We start from the raw sequence: 13161 nt of genomic DNA, 5'->3' as shown, positions 1-13161 counted from the left end.
CCTGTAGATTGACAGTGAAAGGATGGAGAAATATTTACATGCATGTGGATGTCAAAAGAAAGCCAGATAAGCAATACCTACATTGGACAAACTGGACTTTGGAACAAAGACTGTAACATGAGACAAAGAAGGGCACTACATAATAAGAAAGGGGACAACCCAACAAGAAGATATAACAATTGCAAATATTTATGCACCCAACTTGGGAGCACACAAATACATAAAATAGTTAATAACAAATATTAAGGAACTAGTCAGTAATAATACAATAATAGTCGGGATGTTAACACCCCACTTAATCAATGGACAAATCATCTAAACAGAAAATCAACAAGAAAACAATGGCTTTGAATGACACATTGGGCCAGATGGACTTTTCAGATGTATTCAGAACATTCCAACCTGAAACAGCAAAATACATATTCTTTTCATGTGCACATGGAAGATTCTCCAGAATACATCACATAGTAGGCCACAAAAGAAACCTCAACAAATGCAAGAAGTTGAAGTCATACCATGTACCTTTTCAGACCACGACACTATGAAACTAGAAGGCAACCACAAGAAAAAATCTGGGAAGACAACTAATACATGGAAGTTAAATAACTTGCTAGTAAACAATGAATGGGTCAACAAGGAAATCAACAAAGAGATTAAAAAATACATGGAAACAAATGAAAATGAAAACACAATGGTCTAAAACCTTTGGGATGCAACAAAAGAGGTCCTGAAAAGGAAATATATAGCAATACAGGCCTACCTCAAGAAGCAAGAAAAATCTGAAATAAACAACTTAACTTTATGCCTAATGGAACTAAAAAAAAAAACAAAACAAAACAACAAATGAAGCCTACGGACAGCAGAAGGGAGAAAATAATAATTAGAACAGAAATAGATGATATAGAAACTAAAAGAACAATAGAACATGTGAATGAAACCAGGAGTTGGTTCTTTGAAAAAATTAATAAAAGTGATAAACCTGTAGCCAGAGTTATCGAAAAGAAAATAAGGACCCAAATAAATAAACTCACCAATGAGAGAGAAGAAATTACAGCCAACACCACAAAAATACAAATAATCATAAGAGAATATTATGAAAAACTATATGCCAACAAATTGCACAACCTAGAAGATAGGGATAAATTCCTAGAAACCTATAAATCACCAAAACTGAATCAGGGAGAAATAGAAAATTTGAACAGACTGATAACAAGCAAAGAAATTGAATCAGTGATCAAAAAACTCCCAAGAAACAAAAGTCCAGAATTAAAGGGCTTCACAAGTGAATTCTACCACTTAAAGAAGAGTTAATACCTATTCACTAACTATACTAAAAAATAGAAATGGAGGAAAAACTTCCAAATTCATTTCTTGAGACCAGCATTACCCTGATACCAAAACTAGATAAAGACACCACAAAAAAAGAGCACAGGCCAGTATCTCTGATGAACATATACGCAAAAATCCTCAATAAAACACTGGCAAACCAAACACAACAAAAATTTAGAAATCATTCACCACAGTCAAGTAGGATTTATTCCTGGGTTGCAAGGGTGGTTCAATATTTGCTAATCATCAGTGTGGTACATCACATCAATAAGAGAAAGTAAAAGAACTATATGATCCTTTTGATAGATGCTGAAAAAGCATTTGACAAAGTACAACATCCATTCATGATTTAAAAAAAACCCTCAACAAAGTAGGTTTAGAAGCAATATACCTCAACATAATAAAGGCCATATATGAAAAAACCGCAGCTAACATCATCCTAAATGAGGAAAAACTGAGAGCTTTTCCTCTACAGTCAGAACAAGACAGGAATGTCCAGTCTTAACTACTTCTATTCAGCATACTACTGGAAGTCGTAGTCACAGTAATCAGACAACAAAAAGAAATAAAAAGCTTCCAAATTGGCAAGGAAAAAGTAGAATTTTAACTATTTGCAGATGACAAGATGCTTTATATAGAAAACCCGAAAGACTCCACCACAAAACTGTTAGAACTGATACACAAATTCGGTAAAGTTGCAGGATGCAAAATCAACATACAGAAATCTGTTGCATTTCTATATACTCATAATGAAGCAGCAAAAAAAGAAATTAAGGAATCATTCCTAAAATAAACTGTTGGGACTACATCAAAATAGAAAGCTTCTGCACAGAGAAGGAAACAAGAAGCCTAAAAGACAATCTGCATGGTTTTGGTTGGGGGGTGGGTTATATAGGTGATGGGGGTTAAGGAGTGCACTTGTCGCAATGATCTCCAGGTGTTGTAGGGAAGTTTTGAATCACTATCTCGTACATCTGACACTATTATTACACCGTATGTTAACTAACTGGAATTTAAATAAAAACTTTAAAAAATTTAGACAAATTATTCTATCTTCATTTCTTAGGCTCTACTATGTGAATGGTGAAAACTGGCTTGAGTTTTTTGTGACTTGTAAGGGATCTAGAAGTTTCTAAGTCCATGAGGGGACTGAGTTAAGACCCAGACAGCCTGTTATAGAGGTGGATTAAATGAGAGGGCTGCCACTGAAGAGGCAGAAGGGTAGGAGTTGGCTGGCTCTGAAGCCATAGTATGAATGACAAATATATGACGACTGGAATGTGGCTGAGTCTGTTAGGAGGGACCTCTTGGTCCTCGATCAGGTAAGAGGAGAAATGCAAGATCCTCATGTCAGGCCTCAGCAGCAATTGCCCACATGGCAACTAGACTCCAGGCAGTGATAGGGGGCATTGCCAAAGAGACTGAGAATCCAGAAAAGTAATTACAGACTTGCTTGTAGAGGTACAAGAGTCCCTCTCACCTGCTTCATATAAACTTAAATGCAGGGATGATCCATGTTCTGAGAGGCCTTACACAATTTGGACATCCCTCCTTTATAAAATAATATCAAATTAAAAATACAAACTCTAGAAACATGGCATTAGAAGAGACTCATGAAATTGACAAAATCTGAAGTTGAAGCTTTATTTACTACAGAATAAATCTGCCTCTTCCCAGATGCCATCATGTGGGGGGAATGGAGAGATCTGAACTTTTGATTGCTTATCCCAAAAAACAAAATAATTGTAAGGAGACTGTTGAAGTTAGAGGACTCTAAAATATGTGAACATTCAAGTCTATGTTTTCTCCCTATTCCTTTGTACCCAAGCTGGTTGAGAGAATGAGAAAGGTTATATCAGTTAAGGAAAACAGTGCAGCTATGTGTAACTTTGTAAATTATTTTTCAATAGCACTGACTTATTCATGAGTCAGTGTGCCCCCCCTAATTTGTGTGCATGTTGAGGGCAGGAGGCACATCTCACTCATCTGGCATCTCTAATACCCAGGATCCTTGATAACACAGAATGGGGCCAATGTTCATTACATATTTATTTATTAACATTGTCTTTCAAAGAGCTTTGCTTTCTGACCTGTGTGGTGAAAGGAATAAAACTTTGAAATTGGGTCTCAGGATAGTCGTATAGGAATAGAAAAAGTGTTGTGAAATATGAAAAATTAGGGATGAGAGAAGGAAAGGTAAAGCATCTGTATTCCAGGAGAGAAGGTGTAACCAGTGAGAAAGGATCAAGTTGGGAAAAGGTGGAGTATATTCTATGAAAGTTATACATTGAACTTTATTCATAATTTGAAATTATAAATTCATAAAAATAACTAATGATTAAGGCATTTATTCCCTCATACCCATATTAATTTGCTCTGGCTACTATAACAGACTGGAAGACTTAAAGAATAGAAATTTATTTTCTTACAGTTCTGGGGGCTGGAAGTGCAAGATCAAGGTTTTGGCAGCTTGGGTCACTTCTGAGGCCTCTCTGCTTGGCTTGCAGACAGCCACCTTCTCTCTGTGTCCTCACATGGTCTTCCTCTGTGTACACACACTCCTGGTGTCTCTTTGCGTGTCCAAATTTCATCTTCATTAAGGACACCGGTTAGTTTGGATTAGGTCCCATCCTAATTGCCTTATTTTATTTTAATTCCCTCTTTAAAGGCCTTAACTCCAAATATAGTCACATTCTGAAGTACCAAGTGTTAGGGTTTCAACATGAGACTTTCGAGGGGACACAATTCAGCCCATAACAATGTCATACGTGTTGTAAAAGCTATTTTGGAAACAGGTATTATATTTTGTAATAAATTTTTTATCCTTGTATTTGAAATAATATGCTTAATGTTTCTTGTCATTTCTGTCCAATTATGGAATGAACTGGGTCTGCCTCCAGTTAATATGTTGAAGCCCTAACCCCCAGTGCAACTGTATTTGGAGATAAGACCTTTAGTAATTATGGTTAATGATATCATAAAGATGGGACCCTAAGCTGTCTGCATGCCGGGAAGAGAGGGCTCACAAGCAACCAGATTTTCCACCATCTTGTTCTTGGGCTTCTTGTCTCCACAACTGTGAGGAAGTAAATTTCTATTGTATATCCAGCCTGTGGTATTCTGTTATGACAGACCGAGCAGATTAACACAGTGCCTAATATCCTTTGATATAATTTCACTTATTTATAACCAATAATCATTTTTATGATGTAGTTAACTTTCACTGGAAAATATACTTTTTTGATTGATAATTTCCATAATGTAAAACTAAAACAGCAGCAGAACAAAAACACTATGTATCCTGCTTTGAAACTGTAATGTAAGATATCACGTAATATAAAACTATTATAACTCTTACTTTCTAATACTATTGATTTTTTAAAAAGATTATTTATTTGAGAGAAAGCGTGATGGGGGGAGGGGCAGAGGGAGAGGGAGAAGCAGACTCCCCGCTGAGCAGGTAGCCCCATGTCGGGCTTGATCTCAGGACCTCGGGATCATGACCTGAGCCGAAGGCAGACACTTAACCAACTGAGCCACCCAGGCGCCCCAATACCATTGGTTTTTAAATAGAATTTTCATTCACAAAAATAAATACACTTAGGAAACCAACTCACTTCCCTTTATAATTAAATTTAATTCCATTTGTGATTTCATTCTTTTATCTTTAAAAACCTTATACCCTTCTTACTTATGCATAACCATTATAGTATCTTATTTAAGGGAATTACATTTAAGAATGAAAATGTTTTGAAGTAGCAGTCTAAGAGTGATTCTGGAAGAATTCACTGAATTTTGGTAAAAGAGCATGGTTTTTGAATTAGGTAGATGGCAGGCTTAAATTCTAGCTCTTCTGTACTTCCGTGACTTCTCACGAGTTAATCTGTTTCAGCTTCAATTTCAATATCTGTAAGTTGAAGATGATAATTTCCAAAATTTGTTGATAATAGAATTAGAAATAATAGAGTATGTATGACATGACACACAATAGATGATGATGAATTTAAATGCAATAAACTGTGATCTATGGCTTTCATATGCTAAAATGCTTCCCTAAGTTTCTTCAATATGGTAGCCATTAGTGACATACTAAAAACTGATTTTTGTGATATCATTATCACTGAAATAGAATATTTTAAAAGTCTGTTGCTCTATTAGAAAAGTTTTATTGATATAAAATGGCCAGAAAATCAATATTTATCAAGTGTGTCTTTATTAGATAAAATAGGAACTTCTAAAAAGTTATTATTTTATTTTTTTAAAGATTTTATTTATTTATTTGAGAGAGAATGAGAGAGGAGCACGAGATGGGGGCGGGTGAGAGGGAGAAGCAGACTCTCCGCAGAATCATGACCTGAGCCAAAGGCAGTCGCTTGACCAACTGAGCCACACAGGCATCCCAGTTTTTATAATTTTAAAATAGAAATCACATGACTTTTGTTTTAATTTTACTGTGCCTTCTCTTGATCCTTGATGATTGATTTATTAAAATAAATGCTTTAATTCAATAAGGCAAACATTCTAATGCCATTTTTATTTTAGAAAGTTGTGTTTATATCTTCTTTTAGAAGGCTTTAATTATAATTTTTATTTACCAGAAGAAAGTAATGCTTTAATATCTAATGAAATATTAACTGTGAACTGAAGAAGAAGGTTCAGACACTTAAATAAATCTTCATTGTTTATGCATGATAGCATCATTAAATTCCGTGGTACTTGGAATTGTCATGTTATTCTTGCAGCACTTTTGTTGGTATAGGTCCCAGTAGTGTTGACATTAACATGGGTAGTTTCTGTTTTGACATTTATGGTGTGAGGATGCAAGTATGGAAGAATGATTTTGAAATTAATGCTAAGCCATTCAAATTTATTGTTCTTTTATCAGCAAATACATGCCTATCAGGATATGTTGGCTATGATAAAACACCTCAACATTTAAATGTAGCAATATGGTTATTAAATTTGGGTCATTAATCCAAGATACAGGCATATGTTTCATCCTGGAAATAAATGTATTAAATTCAAAGTAATCATAAGTGTTGTTAGCTTTCACATTGGAATTCGATATCAGTGGGAAAAGACTTTTATACAAGTGAAATTATATTGATTTTGTGCAATAAACGAGAAATTCAAAAGTCTTTGGAGATCAAGTTGGGGATTTAATAACTCATTACATCTAATTTCATTTTGTTCTGCTTAGATAAACCTGGAAGAAATACGCAAATGGAAAACTTAGCATGTAAAAGTGTAATTAAATCAATTAGGAAACTCAACTCTCTATAATAAAACTATTGAGCAGACATAAAATCTATTGACAAAGGACGATCGTAAATACTGTCTTTGGGACTGATGAATTTAAGTCTTGAGATAAATACAAAATGAAAAGAAGAAAACAAGTCTCATGTAGGAGAGGAAAAATAATTTCCCCTGTATGCTTCTAGGTTCTTAGCTGAGACCTACTCCCCTTGCTCCCCATAATAAAAAGACAGGAGGAAAAGAAAATACGTATGTAGTAAGTACGGTGGCCCCACAAAGATTTGAGACTCAAAAGAGAGCCAAAAGATGAGGTTTCTATACCATTCTGAGCTAAGGAAAAGGATAGAAGTCTAGGACTTTGAAGAGAAAAGGGGCCAAGAGGGGGAGGAGGTAATTCGGAAAAGGTGAGAGGAAATAAATGTTACACAAAGGTTACACTGTCACACAGATAAGTCTCTCCTGTGAAAAAGTTATCTGCTGGACTCTCTCTGGTGGGACCCCTTTTCTAATGTAAATTTCCTTTATAAATGTGTGTCTTCCTTACCAAAGGGTGACTTCTACTCTGTTTTTAGAGTTCCTGTTCTGCAGTTTCTCAAAATAGTTGGTGTGCCAAAGATGTATATATTGGGGTGGAATATTCTGCTACCCTTCACTTGATAATAACAGTGTCTGTAAAATGCTGTGAAAGAACAAAATTCACCTGAGTAAATTTTATATCTTTTATCAGTTTTATTCAGCAATTCGTTAATTGGGCAGCATCCAATCTAGCGGATAGAAAGCTCCAAAGAGCTGTAGGAGATAAGAGATTTTATAGCCAGAGGGGAGCAAGAACAAGGAAGTTGTACTCAGGCAATGGGGAGCTGAATATGCTGTCCCAAAATGCACCACTTGGGCAGGGGGATTGTTTTGAGTTGAAGGCAATTGAGACCCAGCAGACTTGGGAAAAGCTCTTTACCCCTCCTTAACTGCCTACAAGAATTTACACAGGGGCCTGTCCTGGGAAAAGAGCTATTACCAGAGATGACTTTTCATATCAGAAAGACTTAACTACCTGGCATGGCAAATGATTGTTTACCAAACATTTGCTCATATTCCGGTGAATTGTCTTCCTCCCCTTTGCAGACACAGATCCTACCCCCTTCTCCTTAGCCTTAACTGCCTGACTGCCTCTCAGCCTTCCTGTCTTTGTGAGGCTCCCATAAGTATATCGTTAAATCTGGGTGTCCCCCCCCCCCCTTAATCTGTCTTATGTCAATTTGATTATTGGACTAGCCAAAAACCTAGAAGGTAAGGAGGGAAAAGTTTTCTACTCTACCAGCACAAAAGCACATTGGTTATTGCAATGTTACTTTCTCTAGGAGGGTTGGTAGGGGTCTGTCAGGCACATTACCTAACTAATGCTGCTCAGGCGAATTCTGACGAACTGGTTTAAGATTCCATTTCTGGGAGAGCCAAAATCATAAGTTAAGTCTCACTTTGGTGACATGGAGCTTAGCATAAGTGACTCCATTTGGAGCCTGTTGTCTTTAATAATGCAAAAAATTCATTCTTCATCCTCAACATTTTACTGAGGGCCTGTTCTCTGCTGGATACTATGGAATACTCAAATGAATACCATGTGGTCTCCTTCAAGAAGCTCTCAGTTTAATGCTTCCCTGATGATGTTTCTTAGGCTTTCAGGAGCATTTAATAGAAGTGATTATTTCCTTCTGAAATCCCATATTTGCTTTGGATGCAAGGAAATATTACAGTTTTTATATGTCTGTGAGCTGTCTGTCTTTGTTTTACCTCTAGGATTTCAACCTAATGGACCATCATCCCATTTGAGTTCTTACAAATGCTTTAAGGTCAGCTACTCCTGTAAAGGAGTAGTGTTCCATTAAAATTAGATATTATTTAAATCTATAATAATTCCAGTGTAGCAAAGATTCATAGGAGTAAAGTAGATGCCGATGAGAAATGCGTGAAAATCAAAGAGAAGGAAAGATGTTTGACTTTCAAACAAAGGAGCTTTATGTATGCAGCATGATTTCTTCCACCAGCTTCCACCAGCCCATGGCCAAGTCAAACAACAATTCTAGAATTCTGCTCCCTGTTTCTATCCCCACAAGTGTTCCCTTCTTCACTTCTTTTTTCTCATTCATTATGCTACTTTCACGTTTTGAGCTTTCAGAATTATCTTGAGTCTCCTTTCTGCCATTTCTTTTTCTCACTTTTCAGTAGTGATAGGACTGCAAAACATCTGTAGAGTTGAGTACTAGATAGGATATTTTCTTTTTTTTTTTTTTTTAAAGATTTTATTTATTTATTCGACAGAATAGAGACAGCCAGCGAGAAAGGGAACACAAGCAGGGGGAGTGGGAGAGGAAGAAGCAGGCTCATAGCAGAGGAGCCTGATGTGGGGCTCGATCCCAGGACTCTGGGATCACATCCTGAGCTGAAGGCAGACGCTTAACGACTGAGCCACCCAGGCGCCCCTAGATATGATATTTTCTGATAAATGCTTATAGCGGGTGGCATTCTATGTTCGCTAAATGAGTTCAACCTAAATGTTTAAATCCCCACTAGGAAGCACTCCTGCCAAAACTGTGTTAAAACGTGCGATAGTAGTTCTGGTGATGATAGATGTGCATATGAAGACGTTGAATAAAAATATTTCAAGGGGTGCCTGGGTGGCTCAGTCACTTGAGCAACTGATTTTTTTTTTTATAAAGATTTTATTTATTTATTCGACAGAGATAGAGACAGCCAGCGAGAGAGGGAACACAAGCAGGGGGAGTGGGAGAGGAAGAAGCAGGCTCATAGCGGAGGAGCCTGATGTGGGGCTCGATCCCAGAATGCCGGGATCACGCCCTGAGCCGAAGGCAGAGGCATAACGACCGAGCCACCCAGGCGCCCCTGAGCAACTGATTCTTGATTTCGACTCAGGTCATGATCTCAGGGTCGTGACATCAAGTCCTGCGTCAGGCTCTGCACTCAGCATGGAGCCTGCTTAAGACTCTCTCTCTCCCTCTTCCTCTCTTGCCTCTCACCCCCCACACTCTTTCTCTTTCTCAAATAAATAAATCTTTAAAAAATGTTTTAAGATATGACAAAATATAATCTTGAATGTGATGAATTATATACATATGAATATATATGCTTTTAAATGTAGAAAATAACAAATTTGTTGCATCATAAATGTGTTGCATCAGATATACTTCTACAAGTTTATATAATCAAAGAGGCCAGAAATTTTGGATATTCTCTGGAAAAATAGGTGATGGATTATGTTATATTGGGGCTTTTCTATATTCAGGTATGTGTTGTGATAGGCATTCCCTGAGCATTGGGTGATTAATGATCTTTTAGATGATTTATTGTATTCAAAGTTTTTCCAGATATTTTTTAATCTTATAATGTTATTCAACAATAAAATGGTTAGCCAAGTCTTATAACTCTCTATATTCCATTATCCTATGAGGATAGATGTGGCTGATTGTAGGCACTTAATAAGTTCTATTATTAATTCTCTAAAGGAAGCATCATATGCACATTTCATTGTTAAGGGAAGTGTTAAAGCTAATTATATAAATTTTAAATTTAAAAATTAAAATTCAATACCATATAAACTATGATATCAAAATAATTTAATAGAAGTTCAATTGGAGGTGATAGACAAACTTTGAGTATTATACTATAATAATTCGGATTTTTCTTTTTTGATTTTTAGTGCTCAAGGAGCTTGTATTTCTCATGTACTGCCAGAATTTCTGCTTGAACCGGAAGATTATAAAAAGTGGATTGAAATTACAGTAAGGGAATATAATTTCTAGGGAACAATCTTTTTTTTTTTTTTTAAATTTTATTTATTTATTCGACAGAGATAGAGACAGCCAGCGAGAGAGGGAACATAAGCAGGGGGAGTGGGAGAGGAATAAGCAGGCTCATAGCGGAAGAGCCTGATGTGGGGCTCGATCCCGTAACGCCGGGATCACGCCCTTAGCCGAAGGCAGATGCTTAACCGCTGTGCCACCCAGGCGCCCCTCTAGGGAACAATCTATGCAATTATTGAATTCACTGATCTTTGGTCTTTGTTAGAAGATTTCATTATAAAATCTTGATATTTTTGATTATGAAATGTCCTATGGATTATGCCTCTCTGGACAGCTTATTTATATGTGTGCATGTGTATAAATATTTAATATGTAGATATTTATATATATACACACACAATCGTACAGACACATTTTTAGATCTGTCTAAAAATATTTGTGGAGTTCCTATTGTCGGGGAGCAAGAATATCCTTTCCCCTTCAAGGTCCTTCTAGCTAGACTAAGAATCAAATTGACATGAGACAGATTAACAGGAGATAATCAAATTTAATAGCATATATAAGGGGAAGCAACACAGACTTGGAAATTCCAAAGACAGGCAAAATGAGGTATATATGTCATTCTGAACTAAGGAGAAGGGGTAGGAGTCTAGGACTTCAAACGCAAGGAATACACCTCACAGGGTACTAAGAAGAGCAGATGTTTGATAATTAGATGTTTGCCCTGCTATACAGATGGGTCGCTCAGATAAAATTTATCTCTGCTAATAAAGCTTATTCTGGGAAAGACTCCCCACCACCAATTTAGATTCTTCTATGAGTTAAGGGGGGGCAAAAGGTTCTCTTGCACCCAGAGGGTCTCAGTTGCCTTGAGCTGAAAATAGTCCACATGCCAAAGTGGCATGTTTTGGGGGGGACCTGTCCCAAACCCCTTCAAATTTAGTCTTTATGCCAAAGTGACCCACTCTGGGGCAGCCTGCCCTTGGCCCCTACACTATGTAGAAATTATTATATGGCTTTCTTAAATATATAAGTAATTGCTTCTTTTAGGGGATCTAGAAATGAAGAATTGTATGTGCTTATTTAAATGTTTTCTTAAAGTAAAATTTTAGAATATGTATCTTCCAAGGAAAATACTGGTTTAATTTTGCCACCACTTGTCATTTCCCTTCTTTAGTTAAAGGGGAGCATAGGCAGAAATTATGTAAGATATGTCCAGTTTTTTTTCAAAGTCTAGGGTTCATTTTATGGAAATGTATTGAGAAGGGCAATCGCTTGGCGAAGCCTTCAGGCTTTGAGTCAACTCTACTTTAGTCTTGGCTCTGTTACTATACTCACCACATGATGTGAACAGGAGAACCGGGGGCTTGTCTTTTTTTTTTTTTTTTTTTTTAAGATTTACTTAACTTGAGAGAGAGTGCAGGAGTGCATGCAAGAGCGCGGGGAGGGGCAGCAGGAGAGAGAGAATCTCAAGTAGACTACCCCCTGAGTGTGGAGCCTGACATGGGCCTCGACCCCACAACTCCGAGATCATGACCTGAGCTGAGATCAGGAGTCAGAAGCTCAACCAGCTGAGCCACCCAGGGGCCCCCAGGGGCCTGTCCTTTGACATTCTGCTGAGTTCCAGTGTCTTATCCAAAGGATGTGTTTCTTTTTGGGACTCAGAGTTCACAATAACTTCGCATCTTGTTCTGCCACTTCTGTCACAGAATAAGCTAGTCGGTACATTAAATGGATTAATCTGTGACCTCAGTAGGGGCTATGTGTTCCAGAAAGTTAACCTCTGTTGATAGTTTCTGTTATTGGCACATGGGGAGTTACGGATCTTGATTAATGTATAGATAGGGCATGCAAAAGTGTGTATGAAGAAAAAAAATCCTTATATGCTAAGTAGTTAAAACATTGAACTTACATTTGCCTTGCATTTTAATTGATGTTGTAACATTTTATTCCTTAAATTCTTTCACTAATACCTTGCCTGCATGTTCCCGTATACCTAAGGACAAGCCCTCTGTTGTTATACATACGACTCAGTTTGAAGCCTGCAGTAAACGGGCATGGACAGATGTATTCCTTCAGATATACAAGGTAACATTTCCACTCATGTTCACTGCTGGTTGTTTCGGTTGATTTGCTTGAATAGTGTATTAGTTAAGGTATAGGTGATGCTGCTGATTCAAGAATTAAAAAATAAAGTGGCTCAAATAAGGTAGAATTTTTATTTTTCTTTCTCTTGGAACTGTTGACAAATAAGTGCTTTAGAGAGAGCGGGGTGTGTCTTCCACCCTCAGTTCTGGGCTTTCATCTTTGGGACAGATTCTCAGAACAAGGAAGAACACATCAAGGAGTAGTGGAGGAAAAGGAAGAACTGTTTAAGGATGTCACCTACAAAATGCATCATTTTCTTTAGGCAGAATTTAGTCAGATGATTGTACCTCACTGCAGGGGATATTGAGAAATGTAGTCCCTAAAATAGGGTAGCTGTAGTCGTGTTCTGGTACTAAAAGGAAGGATTAAAGAATGGATGAAAGTGAAAATTGTGGTTTCTACCTGTACTACATATTAAACTCTTGCTATAAATGTTATTCTGAAGGGATACTCAGTAGAAATCACATACCAGTAGGCGAGACCAGGTTTTGATGAAACTTCCCAGTTTACTCCATGCCAAATTGCATGTGTAGGTAGATTCACACAGCATAAATTATACCTTCACATCCTGCCCCTTTATTGCATAAACAAGTGCTGTTTTCGGTTCTGAGAA

The 13161-nt window shown here is 37.1% G+C and overlaps 1 protein-coding gene across 1 annotated transcript in view; it reads left to right on the top strand.

The window, feature by feature from the left end:
* The window catches only part of CFAP47 (cilia and flagella associated protein 47), a 484601-nt gene that overhangs the window by 174279 nt on the left and 297161 nt on the right, over nucleotides 1-13161 (top strand). The window contains exons 31-32 of the mRNA XM_045790463.2: nucleotides 10298-10379; nucleotides 12402-12488. Of these exons, the coding sequence (XP_045646419.2) occupies nucleotides 10298-10379; nucleotides 12402-12488 (169 nt within the window). The remainder of the gene's footprint in view (nucleotides 1-10297; nucleotides 10380-12401; nucleotides 12489-13161) is intronic.

Source organism: Ursus americanus, chromosome X (genome assembly GCF_024610735.1).
Source record: "Ursus americanus isolate L20-20 chromosome X, mUrsAme1.1.p, whole genome shotgun sequence".
NCBI classification, from domain to species: Eukaryota; Metazoa; Chordata; class Mammalia; order Carnivora; family Ursidae; genus Ursus; species Ursus americanus.
This window is presented reverse-complemented; position numbering and strand designations above follow the sequence as displayed.